This window comes from Halichondria panicea, chromosome 10, assembly GCF_963675165.1.
Source record: "Halichondria panicea chromosome 10, odHalPani1.1, whole genome shotgun sequence".
Lineage (NCBI taxonomy): Eukaryota > Metazoa > Porifera > Demospongiae > Suberitida > Halichondriidae > Halichondria > Halichondria panicea.
This window is the reverse complement of record NC_087386.1, coordinates 4,486,268-4,507,863: the sequence shown is the minus strand read 5'-3', so window position 1 is coordinate 4,507,863 and position 21,596 is coordinate 4,486,268. Positions and strand designations below refer to the sequence as shown.

The 21,596-nt window shown below is 40.0% G+C and overlaps 7 protein-coding genes across 14 annotated transcripts in view; 4 read left to right on the top strand and 3 right to left on the bottom strand.

Annotated features, from left to right (window-relative positions):
* Positions 1-17,789, bottom strand: part of LOC135343037 (gelsolin-like protein 1) — a 133,219-nt gene extending 115,430 nt beyond the window's left edge. For both annotated transcript variants that reach the window (XM_064539968.1, XM_064539969.1), the window contains exon 1: positions 17,779-17,789. The gene's annotated coding sequence lies outside the window, so the exon portion shown is untranslated. The remainder of the gene's footprint in view (positions 1-17,778) is intronic.
* On the top strand, positions 37-5,865 carry LOC135343039 (small RNA 2'-O-methyltransferase-like). Its single transcript, XM_064539971.1, has 7 exons — positions 37-171; positions 414-600; positions 967-1,027; positions 1,426-1,608; positions 1,877-2,045; positions 3,171-3,448; positions 4,192-5,865. The coding sequence occupies exons 1-7, from the start codon at positions 43-45 to the stop codon at positions 4,301-4,303; spliced, it is 1,119 nt and encodes a 372-aa protein (XP_064396041.1). The 5' UTR covers positions 37-42; the 3' UTR covers positions 4,304-5,865.
* LOC135343038 (uncharacterized) lies at positions 4,640-5,865 on the top strand. The gene has a single exon (XM_064539970.1). The coding sequence runs from the start codon at positions 4,640-4,642 to the stop codon at positions 5,783-5,785; it is 1,146 nt and encodes a 381-aa protein (XP_064396040.1). The 3' UTR covers positions 5,786-5,865.
* Positions 6,049-7,514, top strand: LOC135343041 (cyclic AMP receptor 2-like). Its single transcript, XM_064539973.1, has one exon. The coding sequence runs from the start codon at positions 6,247-6,249 to the stop codon at positions 7,285-7,287; it is 1,041 nt and encodes a 346-aa protein (XP_064396043.1). The 5' UTR covers positions 6,049-6,246; the 3' UTR covers positions 7,288-7,514.
* LOC135343040 (uncharacterized) lies at positions 7,763-9,224 on the bottom strand. Its single transcript, XM_064539972.1, has one exon. It carries the CDS (start codon positions 9,024-9,026, stop codon positions 7,944-7,946), a length of 1,083 nt encoding a protein of 360 aa, XP_064396042.1. The 5' UTR covers positions 9,027-9,224; the 3' UTR covers positions 7,763-7,943.
* Positions 9,234-20,062, bottom strand: LOC135343034 (E3 ubiquitin-protein ligase RNF25-like). 4 transcript variants are annotated; one of them, XM_064539960.1, is made up of 8 exons: positions 19,921-20,057; positions 19,664-19,856; positions 16,903-16,970; positions 14,260-14,401; positions 10,833-10,919; positions 10,442-10,504; positions 10,066-10,278; positions 9,234-9,911 (listed from the first exon to the last, which is right to left on the bottom strand). In XM_064539960.1, exons 1-8 carry the CDS (start codon positions 19,986-19,988, stop codon positions 9,312-9,314), a joined length of 1,434 nt encoding a protein of 477 aa, XP_064396030.1. In that variant the 5' UTR covers positions 19,989-20,057; the 3' UTR covers positions 9,234-9,311. The 4 variants fall into 4 exon arrangements, with proteins under 4 accessions (XP_064396030.1, XP_064396031.1, XP_064396032.1 ...); XM_064539961.1 differs by having other exon boundaries at positions 19,664-19,835; positions 19,921-20,056; XM_064539962.1 differs by lacking the exon at positions 16,903-16,970 and having other exon boundaries at positions 19,664-19,835; positions 19,921-20,062.
* Positions 19,999-21,213, top strand: LOC135343046 (tRNA-splicing endonuclease subunit Sen15-like). Of its 4 annotated transcripts, none has more exons than XM_064539981.1 (5): positions 20,020-20,171; positions 20,242-20,323; positions 20,459-20,538; positions 20,638-20,693; positions 20,929-21,192. In XM_064539981.1, exons 1-5 carry the CDS (start codon positions 20,127-20,129, stop codon positions 21,125-21,127), a joined length of 462 nt encoding a protein of 153 aa, XP_064396051.1. In that variant the 5' UTR covers positions 20,020-20,126; the 3' UTR covers positions 21,128-21,192. The 4 variants fall into 4 exon arrangements, with proteins under 4 accessions (XP_064396050.1, XP_064396053.1, XP_064396051.1 ...); XM_064539982.1 differs by having other exon boundaries at positions 20,030-20,171; positions 20,242-20,409; positions 20,929-21,213; XM_064539980.1 differs by lacking the exon at positions 20,459-20,538 and having other exon boundaries at positions 19,999-20,171; positions 20,242-20,409; positions 20,929-21,210.
* Positions 21,214-21,596: the final 383 nt, after the last annotated feature.

The window sequence follows — 21,596 nt, the reverse complement described above, 5'->3', positions numbered from 1 at the left end:
AAACTACGCATGCAGTAACGCGCTGCGCGTCAACAACGCATCATGGCCTCCATCATGGTCAAAAGAGAAGAGCCTGAGGGGTCTATGGGAGGCCCTGTGTTTCATCCCCCGCTGTATAGACAGAGATACAGTGAGGTTATCAACATCTCTAGGAGAATCAAAGCTAAGAAGGTTGTACAATACCTCTAGCCTCAGTCTAGGCATATCTGTACTCAATATTGGCTGTTTGCTTCAATATTATACTAGAATGAATGTCCAATGTTTGCTCTACCCCTTTTTTCAGGTCTACCCATTGAACCGTAAACTCTGGTAGTCATGATCAGAACAATTGTAAAATCTCTCCTTAGACTGCTTGGCTAGCCAAGCTACGTACATGCATTAATTGTGGTTGAAGATCTGTGTTTTGTGTTCAGGTCATAGACATGGGATGTGCCGAGTGCAGACTGCTGCGAATGCTCAAAAGAGAGCCGTACATAGAGGAACTGGTGGGTGTGGACTATGACGGTGTGCTACTGAGGATGAGCGAACATGTTGTGCAGCCCCTAACAACCGATTACCTCATGCCTAGAGACAATCCTCTCCAGTTCACTCTCATGCAAGGTGTGTTATTTCCGTCTGTCCTTTTTCTCGTAACTGTAACATTGTTAGTCCAGAGCTCTACACTGCCTACTGTTCCCTATTATCCTCAACCCAAATCACGGTGGTTGAAGACACCAAAGGCTGTACCACCCCACCCCCCACCCCCATCCAAGTCGCTGAATTAGGAATTATGAAGCTGTATGCCTTAGTTTAAGAATATGTAGTACGTCAGCCGTTTTTAAGAGACCTAATAGCTGTTTATTCCAAAAATCTGCTGTTAGTTGACATAAAGATATAATTCTTTTTGGTGATATTTTACCCTTCTAAACATGATATCCATACTTATGCACATGTGGTATCATTTATCAGTTTTACCCTACATTGTAGGTTCAATCGCAGAGCCGGATGCAAGACTGACAAACTTTGACCTCTTCAGCTGTGTGGAAGTGTATGTTCTAGCTTCAACTGAGTTACCGTATAAGCTCTATTTAAGGCGCCACATAAAAATTCAGAGGTGGAAAATTAGTTTTGAGGCTGGATGGCGTGTCTTTAGAGAGCCGCCTTCTAATGGAGATAAAAAAAAACAGCTTTTCCAACGGCTCTTTACCAGTGTAAATATTTTTATGTGGTGCCTTAAATAGAGCTTATACGGTAGTTTGTTTATTGTGTACGTACTCTGCGCTGTCTAGCAAGCAATCTCCTAGCTTTCCGATATACCTACTGTAAGGAATGTAAGCTAGCATTTCCATGTATGCATTGATTCTCAGCAGCAGGGTTAGACTGAATTAGCTTGTATGATAAATGTGTTCTGATGTTTCACTTATGCTTTCTCGTGTGTCAGTGCAGTATAGAGCACCTGGATCCTGAGGTGTTAGAGAGAGTTCCCCTGTGTGTGTTTGGGGTGCTACAGCCTCGTATGGTTGTCATAACTACACCTAACTCTGAGTACAACGTCCTGTTTCCCGGGTTCTCTGGGTTTAGACACTACGATCACCGCTTTGAGTGGACACGGGAACAGTTCAGAACATGGTGAGGGAGTGTTCAATGGCTCGCATAATTAAACTGCAGAACAAGTCTGTGTTTGGCTTGAGACCCCATAACAAGTCCCTTTCTGTCCATATTTTTGAAAATGATCTAACTCACGAGCTACGTATCTAAAATTATTTCAGAACGGAAAGTCTGAACCGTATAGTACATGTATGTAACTGTTAAACAGACGTATCACTTCGGATTGTTTCTGAGCCATCCATCGTTCAGAAGTGTAGAGAAACTTGTGTGCTCCTTCCTTATCTTGCAGGTGTCTGAGAATTGTCAGTGACTACCCAATGTACAGTGTAAAACTTAGTGGAGTGGGGGATCCCCCTGAAGGCAGGGAGGAAGTGGGGCACTGCTCACAGATGGCCCTGTTCACAAGGGATGACAGTGATATTTGTGCGACTAACACTGTGGGAACTCCGTACAATATTGTGAGTGTATTAAGCTTCATTACTGTACTGATGTATTTTGAGATTACACTTGTTACTTTATCATTAGCAAGTTACGGTGGCCCTGAAGGTCACTCAGCAGTTGTGTTCTCAACTTGGTGTTCTGCAGTTGAGCTTCGCTAGTTGAGCCTTCGCTAGTTGAGCGATCGCTAGTTGAGTCTTTGCTAGTTGAGCCTTCACTAGTTGAGCTTCGCTAGTTGAGCCTTCGCTAGTTGAGCCTTCGCTAGTTGAGTCTTCGCTAGTTGAGCCTTCGCTAGTTGAGTCTTCGATAGTTGACGACCTTTGACCTATGCCTATGGCTATGGGTGTGGTTTGATGCACTACAGCAGGCAAGTACATGTACGTACGTGCAGCAAGTGGCAAGATCCAAGCTTTACAATGACAGTATACAGCACTACAGTATATTTATCAAGAGATATAGATATAGGCTACAAGACAAGTTGTACAGAAATACAGGCCATAAATTATGGCCTGGGCATACTATTGTTTATTTCATGTTCTGTTTTGTGAAGTTAGTGAAAGAATATTACTCAAAGAAGAATATTATTCAAAGAAGTACTCATGACAATTAATGTACGTGAGGGCAACTCAATAACTATTCAATAAACAAAAGAGCGAGTGATTTGACTGATGAAGATGTGTATCAGGTTGCACAATGAATACCAGATGAGATAGATCTACAGGTTCACTATAGATCTAGTTAAACTCTTCTTACTTCACTTCAGTGGCTAGCCAGCTAGCTATTCTTGATCTTGCAAGCTGCTTCTCATTATGGTCTCGCTAGGCTAGACTAGGTAGCTAGCTAGCTGCGGTTACCAACAAACCATACCCATCTCATAGGTCAAAGGTCGTCAACTAGCGAAGACTCAACTAGCGATCACTCAACTAGCGAAGACTCAACTAGCGATCACTCAACTAGCGAAGGCTCAACTAGCGAAGCTCAACTAGCGAAGGCTCAACTAGCGAAGCTCAACTGCAGAACACCAAGTTGAGAACACAACTGCTGAGTGACCTTCAGGGCCACCGTAGCAAGTTCCTTTCTACTAGCTTACAGTTGTAGGGGTACAAATGCACCTACAGTGTACTGACTAAGGTTTTTTCTCATAGGTATGCTCAGTTGACCACCCTTACGTTCGACCAGTTACACCCATTCAAAAACTGTGCTCCGAAGCCGAGTACTATCTCAACTTTTTGCTCAAATCACGACGAGACCAGTTGCTAAATATAGATCATTACTATGATAATAATCACCCCTCTGGCTATGACCCCTCAGATGGAACTGAGGACAATGTGGATATTTCTGGTGATACTCTACAAATCAAGTTGACAGACTTACTCAGTTTTCCCAAGATAAAAGCACTATGCTCCTCTGGGGAAGAAATTAGGTGAGGGATATAAATTTTCAGTATGAAGTTTGTGTTGTCTTGTGATGGATGGTTTGAAATGGGAAGTTAATTCTTATCCTAGCAATGATCTAGATTTGGTCTAAAAAAACGGCCTGGTATTTCATGGGTGATAGTGTGCATTAATTTCTTTTTCTATAATGTGAAGCAGCTTAGCTCTCTCTATTGCGTTGTGATTAGAAGGCTTGCACACTAGTTTGAAGCCAGAAAAGGATTTACCTCTGTATGATAGGGATGTCTGAACTTGGTTTCAACAGGTTATGGCAAGCTTCAACTGCTGCTTGCGAAGATAAATTGACCTTACGACCATCGTGAGGTAGATGAGTGCCTCTTCTGGCTTCGAACTAGTGTACAAGCATTCTGAATAGATGGCATAAGCCACAACTTCACGGAACTCAGTCAAGATTAAGTATTACGGAACATAATAATTATTCCTAGTACACAGACGACTATAGTTACGGTATAATTTTATTCGTTGGTACGTAGTGTGATTACTCATATTCTGAAGCCCTCTTTTTGACCTAGTGTTCAATTAAAGAAAAGTCGGGCTGGGAACGAGGCTAGCTAATCATGCAGTAGTTGGGTATTGGTCAGCTTACTTAGTTATACGTTTTGCTGAGCATGCACATGTGACCGGACATCATTAACAGGAAACGTTTTGATCTCCCTCCAATTTTTGTACGATGAGATTCATACTTACATTACTTTAATACTTTCCCCTGCAGAGACGCTCTGACGCTCTCTAGTCTGGTGGAGCTAAACAGTGCAGGGGAGTGTGCAGTGTACCCAATGGAGGAAGGCGATTCATCAGATCTCAGTGATGATGAGTATTGTTAGCTGTCACAATTACAATCATCAATCATTTATTATCATATTTATTGCACTACCAACCCCGGAGCTTGTGTACATTACTTTGAGCAGCTTATTGGTTCAACTTTTTGCACCTTTTAATTATTTTTCATATACATATAATTATTATGTGTTTAAGGACATTGTTTACCACATGTCATAGGCACACAATGCTGTACCCAAATTGGGTAGCTAAAGTAAGAGTGTATAATCTAGCTATATCACATGATTTCATGTGTAGTACCATTATAGCCAGTCAGTGTACGTACTAGCTGTTGAGTCACTTATGTTAGACTAGCAAAAGTGGTAGCATTATAGAGAACTATGACTCATAATTTGAGCAATGCTAATAATAACTGCTCCATCGATCAGTTTGATGAGTCTCAGTTTAAAATTGTTGCTGGAGTTCGAGCCTTCACTGGTCTACTATCCCTCATTTGTGCAGTATGTGTTATTTTCATCCATATCGCTCACAAGAAGTACAAGTTCTTTCATCAGAAGCTAATTCTCTATCTAGCTATCACAGTCATTCTACGAAGCATCGCACATCTACTTTGTCGTCTGGACTATTTGGATGGACGCGACCTAATAGATGAAGTTCATTGCATCTATATCGGTGGTTTCTTGGACTTGTACACATCTTGGACACAGCTCATTGCACTGGTTTGCATTGTAGCAAACATTTTTAGCAACGTCTTCCTAGGACTGGATATCTCTAAGGTGAAATTGTTGCCTCTACTGTTTATCTTATTATTGCCTCTCCTCTGGTGTTGGATACCTTACACTCTCGAAGCATTCGGCATCGAGGGACCATGGTGTGGTATTCGTATACACACTGAAGAATGTAAGTTCTTTCTCCTTGGAAATTGGTTGAGATTTGGACTGTGGGAGATACCAATATTCGTTCTTTTTTTACTAGGATTTCTCATTACAATTGTTGCTGTGGCGGTCAAGATGCAGAAGGCACAAAAGGAATGGGTGGGACATCGATACGATGCCAAGAAACAAGAAGCAAAACAAAAAGTGTTGAAATCGATCTACCCTCTCATTTGCTACCCCTTCATTTTCCTTCTTTTGAATGTTCCACATTTAGTTGGAAACCTACACCAGTCGTTCGAAAGCAAAACGAATGTACTTCCAATATGGGTCTTAGATGCAATTTTCACTCCATTAGCCGGAGGAGTGATTGTCCTAGCGTATACGTTTGACACTCGCACAAGACAAAATCTAAAGAAAGGAAACTTGCGTCAAATTTGCTTGGCCTGCTTCAAGAATTGTCTGTCAAAGTACTCTTGTAAGGTGAAAGAAAAGACAGTGAATGATTATCATTGTGAGGCTGAGAACCGATTTGGGGATAGCTTGAGTGGAGAGTTTCTAAGGAACACCATATACGTTCGTCACCAAATACAGAATAGGCAAATTGAATCGACGACAATGAAATCGAATCACCTCACTTTTGACATAATTTAGTTAGTAGATCTAATTATGTTTTGTGTGCATGATCAATTATTGTGGCTCATGTCTGTTGTCATTCTGGGGATTTCAATGCACATGTATTAAATAATTATGCAGGTGTGACAATCATTTTATCCTACCACAGGTCACATGTATTACCACGGTATATTTTTGCCTAATTTTCCATGTACCTACCCATGTAGGTGGGTACCTGGAAAATTAGGCATGCATGGCGTGTCTTTAGAGGGCCGCCTTAGCTAAAAAGCAACCTAACTTAAAATTCCGGTGCATCTATACATCAAAAACGTTATTCAAGAAGGAAAAAACCTGGTGTTTGCTCGCTATGCCGGCCACCTTTACCAGTGTGATTATTTTTATGTGGCGCCTTAAATAGAGATATTATACGGTAAAACACATGGAATAGAAGTTTTTAAGTTGTCTGTGAACAGCTAGTGATCCAGCTCTCACATAAAGCAATGTCCTTAACAAATGGAAGTATAAACTGTTCTTACTACTACGACGATGACATGAACCATGCAATTGTGGCAGCCATCAGAGCAGCAATGGGCATCTTCTCTGGTCTCTGTTGCCTGGTTGTGATCACAGTAATTGTGGGCTTCAAGAAATACGTCTTCTTTAGTCAAAGACTCATTCTCTATCTAGCCATTGCTGCCCTCTTTCATTCGGTGTCGTATTCATTCGCTCGGATCAACTACTACACACCCCGATATCTGTATGACAACTACTGTTACTTCGGAGGGTTTATCAATCTTTATTCAAGTTGGGTGGAATTCATGGCGTTGTGTTGTTTGACGTTCAACGTTTTCATCAACTCTGTACTAGATCGTTGGCCTTCCTCTCGGCTTCAATACATCTACCTTTTTGTGATGTACACACTTCCGTTGCTATGGTGTTGGTTACCGTTCTTACAACACACATACGCTACTACTGAAGGATGGTGTGATTTGAGAGTGGTAGATGAAAATTGCAAAAGTTTTCCGTATGGCTATATCCTACGGTTTTCCGTTTGGTACATACCTGTGTACACCATTTTGTTCATCTGTTTTATCGCTACAATAATTGCAGCTCTAACGATTCACAGACGTTCAAGGATGTGGTACGGCATCTACAACCCCGATCAGCAACAGAGCGAACGGAGACTAAAAAACGAAGTGAAACCTCTCATTTGGTACCCAATAGTCTACCTACTCCTAACCATCTTTTCGCTAGCAAACACTATTGATATTGCCATCAATCCTGAGCAAAACAATATTGTGTTATGGTACTTACACGTATTTACTTCACCTCTCAGAGGTTCTTTCATTGCTATCGTGTACGCATTAGACCCGGAGACACGGAAACGCATCAGTCCGAGACGTATTTACTCGCATTGCTGTTTGTGCAGAAAAGAGAAAGAAGTGCAAGAGTACAATGTGTTTGTGTCCAGCTCTGGAGATAGCTTAAGAAGAGTGTCGGTTGAGGAGAATGATTATGGATCCATTAACCATTCACCTTAATTGAACTCTTTTCAACTTGCATTTTATAAATTATTATACTCTCACTTCAACTTTATCCTTTGTTTCAAATATTAAACGCTTGTTTTTTACTTTTTCAGCTTTAATTTCTTGGAGGTGTATAATTATAGTTATACCTTTGTACGTGTTTCAATAATCACCTACTGTACGTGCTGTATATATATATATGTTTTGCAAGTGAAAATTAATTATCAATGAACCCGTTTAAATTGTTTGCCATGAAACGTCTGCACTGATGTCTTAATCTGTAAATCGTATGTGAATCTTTCCTCAAATAAGTAATAACTATATGCATGCATGTATGTATGTACTTATGATGCATGTATGATGCATGCATGGTCACAAACATTACAGCTTCCTTGAGTTGGCCTATATATACAGCCATGTATGTAGATCCCTGCATGCATAGCTAAACTTAAGTAGATTGAATGCATGCATGCACATGGAGTTAATTGGGTGACGTGGTATAATTTTATGGAGATGATCTGCCAAGTTCACACACACAATCCATATAGATCGATTATTGCATTGCTGAACGTGGTTTAGTAATAATTATTCTCCGCAATTATTGCATGATATAAAATAAATGTGTAAGCAAAATATAAAACAGCAACTAAACTATTATTTTGTCAGTTACTTTAATTAACTCTTTCCATCACTTCATTTTGGCTATCCTTTAGCTCAGTGTGATCATCGTACTTGATGTAATCAGTGCGATGGTAGCTATCAGTTATCCCTGCCAATGTGTCATATTCTTGGACTTTATCATCATGGCAGCAATCATGAAAGATCGCACGGCAGTGAGAAGGGGTGAGCTTTTTCCTTGTTTGTTTGTCTAACGTATAGACCAGAGCAATGACTGCACCTCTTAGCGGAGAGCTAATGACTCGAAAGTATGTCAAAACGATGGACGGGTTGTTTGGATGAACTGCTTGGTAGATTTGACTAATTAAAGAAAAAGAATTTAACAGTAGATAAATTATTGGGTACCAAAGTAATGGAATTACTTCGTTTTTAAAGATTTGTCGATTTTGTTTCCAATTCGGGTCAAAGCGTCCGTGCCACCTGAAAGCGTCTCGAATTGCTTTAAGAGCTACGATAATCATACCGAGAAAAATGGCAATGAGAGAGACGTAGAGAGGTATGTACCATATCCCAAACTGTATAAAGGTTCCATCTTCATAACGAGAGCAGTCTTTTTTCAAAAACCGTATACCACACCACCCCCCAGACGTTCCATACGACTGAAGCCAAACCGGAACCCAGAACCACAAACTTGGTCCAAAAAAGGTTGCAAGAATATAAAACACCTCAAGCTTTTGAGTGCTTCGGCGAAACATTGCATTCACAAACAGACTTATCATGATGCACCAAATGCTAATAAGTTCGACTGCAGCAGTGTAGTGGTTAAACAGACCTCCAAAGTAGCAATAACTGTCCATGATGGGTCTTGGAGTGTAAAAGTTTATTCTCGCAGTAGAGTAGGATATTGAATGAATCATTGCTGCAATAGCCAGGTAAAGCACAAGCCTTTGAATGAACACTCTGTGTTTCTTGAAGATAAATATGATAATGATGACTCCAAGACAGGCTATAAACGACAATAAGCCAACAGAAGCTCTCACCACAGCTAGTATCTTGTATTCGATGGAATCATAGGACAACCGGCAGTCTGTTTCATTACTGCTGTTGTTGTTGAGCTCATATAGGGTTTCTTCCATTGTCTAGTAGTGTCTATCAAAATTACTTTGATGATCTATCTACAGTGCCAGTGGTGTTTTCTTGTAGCAAGACCCAAGAAATGGAGAAATCACCCACTGCTAGTTAACTGGAAAACGTTGACCTTGCTGGGGAAAGCCTGTTTTACTAGTGGGTGGGGCTGGTCTGCAACAAACTTTTTATCGAGGGCGTGCTGCAATTTGTCCACATGAATTTTTTACCAATAATTAATAATGAATTAGCTGATTAAAGCCTATAATTACGACTGTTCAGAATGTGAGGAGTCGTTAGCTTGTTGTCTTGGTTTCGAGGCCTCTGGAACCAGGTTTCCCCCCTCTTACACCTCCCGATTCCCTGGGCCTTCGAGTATCACGGCCATCGCCAATCTTGGATACATACGATCTATCTTTTGAACGAGATTCGTTTTTGTGAATATTATCTTCTTTACTTGATGATGTTATCCGGGTAGAAATTGATTCGGTTCCTCCAGACATTATCGTTATTTCGCCTACTACAGTTTTTGAAACAGGGATTTTGAAAGTGGCTCCTTCTGATTCGTGCTTATTGTTCTTTGAGCTGCCACTTTTGACCGGATCACGAGCTCTAGTTCTTTTCGGCCCACTCTGATGTGCTCCACTTTTGTTATCTTCTCTTTTGTATCGTCCATATAAACTAGACTTAGACGTTCCGTCTACTTGTTCTTGTTTTGGTTTGCGATCGTTTCTTTGATAGGTGGAGCTTTTAACTCGGGAATAATCGTTTCTCTTCCTGTTTGTCTTTGGGGAGGTTTTTGATAGGCTTGGTTCAGATTTTTTGATGTCTTCGGTGCTTTCACTTTTAGAGATTGTAGATTGGTCATTTTTGCTAGTGATGGAAACAGTACTCACCTGTGTGTGTGGTGTGTGGTGTGTAGTGTGCGTGTGTGTAATAAAATGATAATGAAGTTCCATCCAGTACAAGTACCATTAATGCACAAAAGGCTATAGGTATGTCTACAGTATACAGTTGCCTAATACATGTACATGTAGGTCTCTTAATTACCCATGTTCCATCAATGACATCAGATTGACTCGTATCAATCACTCCGCCTTTCCGTCGCTGTTTCAATAGTAATGCCTCCATTTTATTTTGCCATTCTCTCAATTTGGGTGATGGTTGAAATGCAATGCTTTTCACTGGAGTTGCCATTGTTTTAGAGGGGTCAAAGTTCAAGGTTGATGTGTCTATAGATACACGACATACGGGGCACTCGAGCTACAAATAGGAAGCGATATGATAAATGTGTACTCTCTACAGTGACAGATTACTGTAATAAATTGGACGAATACAGAATCCTTCAATTTACGTAGCCATTCAAAATGGAAGCTACTGACATTGCTTCTGTTGTACACACGTGTTCTAACGTACGGGCTCCCACCTGTCTAGTTTTCTTCCTGAGCATCATATCGACCTTTCTGTCCTCCTCTTGGTCCTCCAACAACTGTGTGATACATGAAATGTGTACAGTGAGTAGCAGGTTACACAGTGTGCATACATGTAGGTTAACATATGCCATGAGTTTTAGTTTTACCAATAACACACCTACAGATGTAAAAACTCCCCTAAGAAGCACACGAATGAATCGAAGATGTGCAGTATTGCTAAAGAGTTTATTAATGGATGTCTTACATTCTACACATACATAACTTTATGTTGAACCTGCATGACTAGTGTATAAGTAGGTCACTATTCATAAAAACCCCAAGCATCTGTCGCTGTGTTTGTCGCTGTAACTGATACAACGTATACACACGTTTCATTAGTAGCACCTGTCTCTGATAATAGTGAAGATAGTCGGCCAGACAGGGAAGATGAAAGTAATGATAGCAGTCCGTCTTCTGAAACTCATCACTCTCCTGAACGGGGCAGAGGACAGAGCTGAGTAACACGTATAGTAGACACTTTACACACGTATATATACAATAATTATAACATGCGTATAGAACAGTAATAGTGGAACCTCTAAATAATGACCCTATAGGGCACCTTATTATTAGAGGTCACTTGCCGTTGGTGTAGAGCCCAAACAAACAGTACTAGAGGATACAGCGGAAACACTCTATAACGTACCCCAACAAAACGAGGTTTCCCAACAATTTGACATCAGAACATTTACAATAACACTGCGTACACGTCAATACAAACAAAAATAATGTACTATATCCTTAGCACTACCGGGCTAATAGTAGGGTTGGGTCGAAAACATGTTATAATAACTATGGATACTGTAGGTACTCGTGACAGTTACTAGGCACAGACGAGTGATAATTATCAGTATCCATGGGATAATGCATTTATTGCTTAGCAACCAAAATGCAGGTTGAATCTGCACATGTGCGACATGCGGTTGCTTTGTAAACCAGAAGGATGCGTAGCAACAAAATTGAGTTTCTCCCAGTTGAAGACGAGTTTAAGAGAAAGAAAACGGCTGAAAGACAAAAAAATAAGACTCTAGAACACCTGGAGAGCTTGCAGAAGGCTACTTAAAGATTGTGCAGAGAACAGACAAGAAAAAAGACAGCGTTGACAACCAGCAACCTGTTTTGAAAACGGATAGTTCTGAAGGATAAACAGCGTGTGCTTGCTTTCTATCATGCTGCAGTGTATCAGAAGAGGAAACATGGACCGCTATAGCATAAAAAAAGTGTGACAACCGTTTTGAAGTCAAAACCATTTACAAGAGCCTAAACAAAATCTAAATGGTGGTGCAATACGCTTCTACCTGTTCAATATTCTGCTCAAAGTACTCAGTCCCAACACAGATGCCTGTTTGATGCATTAAATATGACTGCTAAACTGAACACTGACAAGTTCCTGATCCTCAGCCTCACTGCAAAAGAGCAAAGAAGTGATACAGAGCAGAAAAGAGACTGATAAACATTGCAATGCATGATTATAAGTGTGTAAACTATGTTTTTCTTATTCTCTCACTGCTGAAAACTTTTCATTCCAAATAAGAAGCACTTTCTAGTGTGCAATAACAAGTGTGCAATACAGTCTACACTAAGACTACAATTTTGGCTTCAAATGATGTAATTGTGGTTTTGCATCATAGTGAGTAAATTTCCTGTTTGTGGCTTGTAAATACTACAGTAATTCTCCGTAAATTTAATTATGGCTTCTGTTACGTCATTGTTTACTATCAGAATTGGATAAAGAAACAACTTTTTCAGTTTTTCCAGCATCAATACCCAGGTCCTGAAGTGTAAGCCAGGTTCCAGAGTCACAGTACTAGTAGATATAGTATTCATGAACTGGTCACAGGAAAATTAGGATCCAGAACTGGGGAGTACTAATTTGCCCAGATATCAAAGTCAGTCCAAACAGGATATATCCAATAAACTGGCCAATGTTAGAACACAAGACCTGCTATAAAAAAATATTGGCAAAGCGGATGCTGTTTATTTCTTTGCAAAGACTAACTTCTAGCATTATATTAGCTATCTAGGCAGTTTCAAGAAACTCTGGACACTCAAGTGGCAAGTAGGCAAGAGCTAAACTTACTCATTTTTGTCAATGTTTACTTTGTTGTATCTTAGTCAAACCTGGGTCATTAGTGTTCTTATTTGGTCTACTTGTAGTTACCAGTGTTGTCTATAGTTTACAGTGGCGTAGCCAGAGGGTGCTCCAGCACCCCCCTCTGGCCTCAGACTCTGCTCCACAAGTTCATTTTACTAACTAGCTAGCTGATATGAGATCGAGAGTAACTAGAGCTCTATCAACTCAAAACTCCACCTCTAACTATCTAGCTCCACCTCCAAATATTCATTCCAGTCAGTGCACATGCGCAAAGCCACGTGCTGAGCAGACCAAGGTCCCCCACAGAGTTGCAGACTGTTAATGTTCAGCAGCTATCACCATCATCATCATGAGTATTTTTCCGTTGAGCCCAGTTCACAGAGCAGCACTGCAACTGCAAGTGGCTTGCCACCCTGTCCTGCTAATTCACAAGCAGAACCTGGTTAGCAGCTGCATGATTTAATTGTCACAACTCAAAACAATGCATTTTATAGGACATCTTCAAATGAAGATGTGGCTTAACCACCAGTACCCTCAAAGTAGCAGTACCCTCATTTCTTTAGCCAGATTGCGTTAGAATCAATCTCAGAGCATGTAACAACAAAAATTTTCTGGGGGAGTGCCCCCACCCCCATTGGTAATAAGCACCCCCTATCTCAAATCCTGGCTACGCCCCTGGTTTAGGCCTATCTGTATCTCTCCAGCACCCCCATTACTAATTTGCCCGGAAATCAAAGTCACAGAAAATATAAATATCACCAGTTTTCTTTCATACAATGCAGCAATTCAGTACTTTTTTACCACTTAATTTTTATATCATTCAGTAGCTTATTTATTCAGCATTATTTGTATATCATTTAATAGTGATAGGCACCTTCTGATGAAAAGTTATCCTTGACAAAAGCAGTGTTACTGTTTTTGATACTACTGCGAACTATGAATATCATTATCTCCCATAAGGGCCCATATAAATTGGCAAATGAACTGTGTAATACACACTTCCGGGAGTCTTAGTGTAGACTGAATAATACTTCCGGGTGTTCGATATGGAAAAATATCTGCACACTTAGTGATAAGTCGCTTCCTTGAATGTAAAACGTTGATGTCAGCATTTATTAAAAAGCAATAAATATAGTTATCCCTAAAAAGAACAAACAATGATCTTAAGCCTACTGAACTTAAAAGTGATATACACAAGTCATGTACATGTACTTTTGTGTATCTAAAATAACACATGGACACGGCACACACTGTCCATAAGAGGCAATGCCATTGCTGATTGAGTGTTGTGATTAATGTATGTAGTACGGGTATCCTTGGTAAAATATAATGGGATTTCATTTCTTGAATGCCGAGCTAAACATTCCAAGAATATACAATGCTGAATAAGTGATGTGCTGTGAATAGAAATAAGACACTAATATAGTTCAAGAAATGAAACCTTATCTCACTGTGCAAACACGTTTGTATTGCATTACCGTATTACTTTTTGCGGGTGAAACACCTTTGTGAATGAGCCAAATCAGTACCCTTTGCGATCTAACTATTGCGTTTTGGTGTGTATTTACTAGTAACAATTTAGGTTTTGTGGGTTTTATTGTTGCGAATTGATCAACCATCGCAAAGTTCACAAATATTTGATGCTCGCAAAACATTCTTAGACTAGTAATACGGTACCTCGAATCCCGATAGACATATGGCACACTCTCCACTGGGTAAGTTGTTGTCAGTGAGACACTCTTTCGTGAACTCCACCAGTTGATAGATCATTTCACAGCCCAACAGCTCCTCACACTTGCGACACAGACCGTCTAGTATGCTGAGGGGAGGGGAAGGGGGAGGGGAAATGGGTTTAATTAGATCATAAATTTATAGACATGTACAAGACTCTCGTTAATCCGGCCACCTTTGGGACAGTGCAGCTTGCCAGAATAGCGAGGTGGCTGCGCATTTCAGAAAATAGCTGCGGCTAAAAAACGATGATGTCTGTTGTGACAGTGGTCACCCTATAAACACATACTTGCACTCTCTATAACCACAGGAGGGGATGTCGAGGCGCAGGAAGTGTTTTTATGCACCACATTCCTTATTATATCCAGGTCAAAGTTCAATAGCAGATTAAACGAATTGCTACTCATGGCAACGCCAGGCATCCCTCTTGAAGATTCTAAAAGAATTAATAGGGAGGATTAAGCTGATATAGCTATACATGTATTCTATATAATTTGGCAGCTGTGCTTGTGCATTGTCAGGTAACACGCAATTGAATTTTGACCGAGGCATAAAAAACTTCCTGTGCCTCGCACCTCCTCTGCTCCGTAATATACTACAAGAACTGTTAGCCAGGTGGGTGAAGGCCCCACGTGTCCAACATAGCATGTTTCTTATTTGCAGCCACTGCTGATGTGCCAAAGGGTTGATTGTACCATAGATTAAAGAGGGAGAGGGATTGAAAATGGAAGTTACCTCGATTTACAACCGTGTTATGCCCGGGTTTAATCGAGGCTATGTATCTAACATTGAGTAAAATCTAGGCTAGATAGTACATGTACCGCTGTCTGCAATAGATTCTACTACAGTTGTACTAAAACTTGCACTTCCAACTGACACTTGAGACCATACAAAGTAGTACACCAGTCTTAGCTATAATTATGCCTCGGTGCGCATGCGCAAGCGAGGTATACGGTAGTGTGTTTGTGTGTCTGTGTGTGTGTGTGTGTGTGTAGACCGCTACAGCTGCTCAAGGATGAATCAAGTGCAAGTAAGAGTTTCTATAGGCTTCTAGTCATGTTTACTTGGATTTTAATTCGTGGATTTGCAAAATAATGCTTCGTTCTCGAGATATGCCTAGTTTTGCTTACTTGGAATGCTATTGCAGCCTTTTCAGAAGAGTCCGTAGCAAAACTTGTTCACCGAGTGTTACTACTCTACTTAGTAGTTAGCTCTGCATTAGAACGCTAGCTATTGGTAGCTGCAAGAATGAGCAGAGAGCTGCAAGGCTCTGCTGACTTGCAGCCATAATTTTAGACTTGAACTTTTGGCATCGATCGTTTTTAACAACAATCATGGTTGATCATTACCCACTATTCGGTTGATTGCATGCAGCAAAATTAAAGATGTTCATCATGATAATTATGTTGAACATTGTGGGGCGAGCGTAAGAAAACATGCTTGTTTTACGAATTAAAAGAAATATGTTGTATTTAAATTCAAGGTTATTAATTTAGTATACGTAGTAGAAGCATTTTACATTTGCACTGGTAGTTATCAAGGTCGCGTAACTGAGTTCATGACAGTACCATTATAAGAACATGAGAAGGGCTGTGCAGAGATTAGGTTGTCAGCAGTGACTTCGGCTTCATCTATTTCAGTAATTGCTGCTACATTTTGGCCAAATACGTCCAATGTAAGACCACCTGGTGGAAGTCGGTAAGGATCATGAGTCCCAAAAGCAAATCATTGTGCCGGTCCATGACGTATGGATGCATACAGACAAAATTGCAACGGTGGAAGTCGGCAGTCCCAAAAGCAAATCATTGTGCCGGTCCATGACGTATGGATACATACATACATACAGACAAAATTGCAACGTTGAAGACTAGGTAGGGACTCGCTTCGCTCGCCCCAATAATCAATGTGTGTATAAAAGCTAGCTATTAGTAGTTTTATGTTATGTAGCTTTGGCACCTCCACCGAGGCATCAGCACCTGCGGTGCTTTCATTATTAAAAGCATTCTAGGTACATAAAGATCTCATAGCGTGACAAAAGAACGTTTTGTACCTCTAGCTATCTTTACAAAAGTCAAAAATTTTTCCAACCGATTGCTCACCATTAGGGGGCATGAGAATGACGTTTTAGGGGGGCTCTGAATATCTTACAGTGATCATAATTCATGAAACATTATTTCCTACGTGTTGTGCAACCGTAACACGGTCAATGCTGTACGTGCCATCTCAAATTTCGTAAGATTAAGTAGCCAATACGTACCTTCGAAATTCAACCAATACAAATGTAAGAATTACATGTAACTATACTTATTCTATTGGGTATATTTTATTACCACAAAACATGTGACGTGAGTCATAAGACCAACAACAGACAAAGATACTATTACATGGTGGGGAGCAGACTGTACTGAAGGTATATACTACATGTACAGTCATGTATTTGTCAATGTAAGCTGTTAGCTAGTATACTGGCTACGTGTGTGTGTTTGCACAGGCATAGTTACTCCTTCATCGTAGCGGGGGTTGCAATGAAACACATATACATACACACACACATATACATACATACATGTACGTGTGTCCCTTAATTACCTCTTCAAGTGAGTATCTGAGAGACCACGAGACTGCCCTAGCGAGCACCCAGGAACGACATGAGGGTACTGTACATGTAAATATACATGAGTGTACATGTTAGTGAGAATAAACCCTCTAGAGGGAGCTACGGAATACCATGCCTGAGCAATATAATTATTAATTGTTGTCTACATGTACATGTACGTACCTCTATGTACCGTGTACATTGTAGTTACCATTGAATACGCGCCGTCTACTTTCAACCACTGATTCAGAATTGAATTACAGTATGCCTAAGTTTTGTGTTTGGTACGAGCTAGATGTAATGTCACCGAGATGATACGTAGGACTAGCTATTCACGGTAGCTTGAGTTTGATGAATCGAGACAACACAAAAAATACATAGACACACAGCGTTTAGTTCTCGACGAGGTTCTTTACAAAAACTAAATCAATCCAGGCTTAGCTGGCATTACGTCACACAAATTAAGTAAATACATTTACGTAACAAATACAAAACAATCAACACACAATGTCCAGTCTCTTACATGTATGACATACAACCATCAAAATAATTATATTTACAACTCACATTCATGTGTATCTCGTCTATCTATACCAGTACAGTACACAACATATCGTAGTTTGTTCCGATGTCCGCTAAATGTTATTATGTTCTTCACCCAGGTGGTTCCAAAGCTGAAGCTGATTCTGGTGATCGTTCCACAGAAGTAAGAATGACATAGAGAGTGAATATCAATTCTACTAATATCAATTCTACCAGGGAAGACAAACGTCAAGCCAACTAAAACAAAACAAAATCCCATCTAACATGAATTTCTCTGGGCCTCCATCCTCCAAAGTATAAATGATCCGAAAACACACGCCTAGAAAAGAACTGAAGAAGAGATTGGTAATCCACAAAATCATCCCGGCAACAAGTATAATACCGCAAACATAATAGTAAAGTTCTGCATTCATCATAACTTTAGAGTCTTAGTATATCAATTCAGACCTAATAATAATGCAACGTACACGATCTGTTTTAATAGATCATTTGATGAGATGACGAGGCAGTATAACGTGGGGGGAGTTGATTGTTGGCGTGTTTCAATTGAATGTAACTGATGTCATAGCTTCAACCGGAAGACAACACCCACTGTAGAATATACTGCTATATGGTAACCAGCCAAAAATTCTGAATCCATGAGAAATATGCTGATGGACTCTCAACTGGCTCAAAATACACTAGAACAACCCAAACTAAGCTTGTGTTACAGCATAGACACTATAAATTACATGGATATGAAACGCCTCTAAATTACAGATAGTATCTGGAGTATTGCTGGGAGGATGATTACCTCGCAGCTACCAGAGCTACTGGCAAGCAAAGAATCTGTTGTCACTAGAATCTACGATTGCAGGCTAAAGTGCTACCACTGTGATTGGCTTTACTAGGTCTGCGAAGTAAGTTTTAGTTTCAGTCAGAGCGTTGTAGCTGATTTGTGGAGCTGAAAATGGCTGTATTTACTCTTGTAATAACTTTGTGTCAGTTGATTTGCTGTTTGAAAAGAATTTGCTGTGTTTATTTTATGTGTAGCAGTTAGCCAGTATGTATAGTTACTGGGTCGACATACTTCTGACGTTGTGTATGCTTTAACTATCTGCTTATAGCAGTTGAAGGTGTTTTCAGGTGTCCTTCTTTGTGTCAGTTGATTTCTATAACCACATTTTTTGAATGTTTGTACATGTACTAAGTTTTATTGCGTAGAGTAATGGCTGTTCACCGGGTCCACTAAGTTTTATTGATGCGTAAGTCTTAGTTTGGCTAAAATACGCTTTCAATGAATTTGTTGTTGATTATTAACTTTATAATTATATATGTAGCTAGATTTTGTTCGTATAAATATTATAGTAGACTGGTTATAATGTCATGCTAGACTTTGCTTATGTTTTGCAGCCAGACTATGCCTCGCGAGAAGAAAGAAGGAAACAATTTATTGACAGGCGGAAGAACGACACGAGAATGTGATGTCCACATGACCATGTCAAAGCCTCTACTCCATATCAGCTATTAGGACAGCCAAGCATTATCATCATTCATTCATTTATCATTCATTCATTTATAACGTCAATATAAATTATTACTACACGTGAAACAGAAATATTTCTGATGCAATTTCGGCAGTTGAATTGGGCTAATCAAATCATTCTGACGAAACAGACGGCATTAACGGTCAAGTTTAGCTATTAGTTGCAAAAAGTGGGAAATGATCGACCATGATCGTTGCTAAAAAGGATACCAAAAGTTCATAGATACAATTAATGGCTGCTGCATGAAACAGCTAAGCACAGCTTTGCAGCTCTCTTCTCACTCGTGCAGCTACCAATAGCTATCGTTCTAGTGCAGAGATAACTACTGAGTAGAGTAGGAACACTCCATGGACAAGTTGTGCTACATGTACGTAATATTCAAAAGGCTGCAATGGCATTCCTAAGTACTGTAAGCAAAACTAGCGAGAACGAAGCATTATTTTGCAAAGCCGAAATCCATGGACAAGTTTTGGAAAAAAAACGTGGGCTAGAAGCCTATTAGAAACCCTTGCTTGCACTTTATTCTTCATTGAGCAGCTGTAGCAGTCTACACAGACAAACACACTACCGTATACACTACTGTATACCTCGCTGCGCAAAATTATGCCTAGGGTGCGCAAAATAGATAAACCAATTTTTTTCTCTCAAAAGCATCAGCATGTAGATCTATAGTAGCCACACGTACCTCCTTTGCCACAGTGATGTTGAGCACCAAATAGACGTACTGTTTCTCCTTGTCATCTCCTGTACTGGGGGTGACCCGGAACTGGAGGATATGGCTACCCTGGTCACATGACTCGTACGTTAAGTCGTCAAAATACACATTCTGTAGAAACTCCAGTTCATCACTGAACACACTGAAACAATGTGAATTGTAACTGTTGATATAATGTCAAATAATAATTATTATTATTCTGCATGTATTCAGTACTGGCTACTTACTCTCCACTTGATGACTGTCTGGATGTTTGTCTCAACAGGCTCTCACTGGACGGAGCATAGCACGCCATAGATACACTGCAGAGATCAAGTACAAGTGACAGAACACAGTCGAGTACCAGAGACACAGTCCAATTCAACAGTGATGACTCAGCTAATTTGAGGTCATAGGTCAATTAACCTGACAACCACGTACATGGCACTGCACCATGTGTACACATCAAGACCAAGGCTGGATAAGTTCTCATCCTAAGGTATAATAATGGCTGTGTGATTACCTTTATTGTTTGTATGCATGCATTAGAGTTCCTAATTCTACTGCAGGTGTGTGAGATCAAGGCCCAAGGAATTGACAACTCCACTCAAACACACTGTGCAATCCTTACCTACTTTGACCTTACAGAGGGTACATCCTTACCGTTTATGAATCCCTTGTACCGTAATCGTCTGAAAATTTCTACTAAGTGTCTATGCGATATGCATGTATACGAGGTAAATGAAGATGGTTAGCTTTAATTTATGGTGTATTATTGCTCTGCAGTAAAGTTGTGGCATGCAGTACATATCCATGGAAACAGAGACTTACAAATGGTGACCTTTAGTGGACAAAAAGCAGAGAATGTACGTAATATCGGTATCTGTCTGTATCTATGCAGCAGTTACATTTATAGTATTTCACACACGTGTGACCTAACGGTAGATGCATGTACATTACTACAGGACTCCCTCTCCGATATACTGCCCCTGCCAGCGAGCACAGAATTGTCCATGGAGAGGTGAGTACTTGAAGCATGCACAATGACATGTTGTTGGGAGTTTTGCAACTATGAAATGAGCAAACATGAAGCCCTTTGTTTAGGTAATTATTTTCACAAAAGTATTCCCAAAATTGGCCGAGTGTACAAAACCTCGACTAAAAGAATACCTAACTAAAAAAAATTGATTCCTACATGTATGCTTGTATACCTCAACCTACATGTATAATTATGTGCTCTGTACATGCACATGCAGGATAAAGCACTACTTTGCTGCTCTTCATCCTCAAGCCTCTCACATGGAACCGGAACCAAGTAGAATGGAAGAGGGACCATTCTGTGAGCTCATTCCCAAACTAACCCTAGCTTTAGTAGACTCTGACTCAACTGTAGTGTATTACAATGTGTTCAATGGAATGCAGCCACCAAAAGATGCATCTGAATCAAAAACATGATCATTCATGAAATCACAGGACGAGAAAGCCACTTATAGAAGACTAACATCAAGAGTATAATTATAATTTATACTCTTGATGTTAGTCTTCTGTTCCAAATGTCAATAATGCTAGGTAGCGCTTGCGCTGCATGTCAAGACTATTAATTGTCTGTGAGTAATTATTCATTAAATGTGATACGCTACATCCACTCTCCAATTCGATTTCTCACCAGCCCTCGTTTTTATTTGCGTTCACTCAACTGAGGCAATACTTTCAGGTACAAGCATAATTAATAATAAATCAGAGGTTAATACTAAATCTCATTGTTCAGTTCCAATTATTAGAACCTCATCTTCGAAACAATCTATAACAGTAATAGAATCTGGGAATTTAGGCAATTAGCACAATATTATATTTGGTGCTATACTGTACTGTTGCGTCTAGCTATAGACAATTATGCTACACCTTTAACACAGACAAAAGCAAT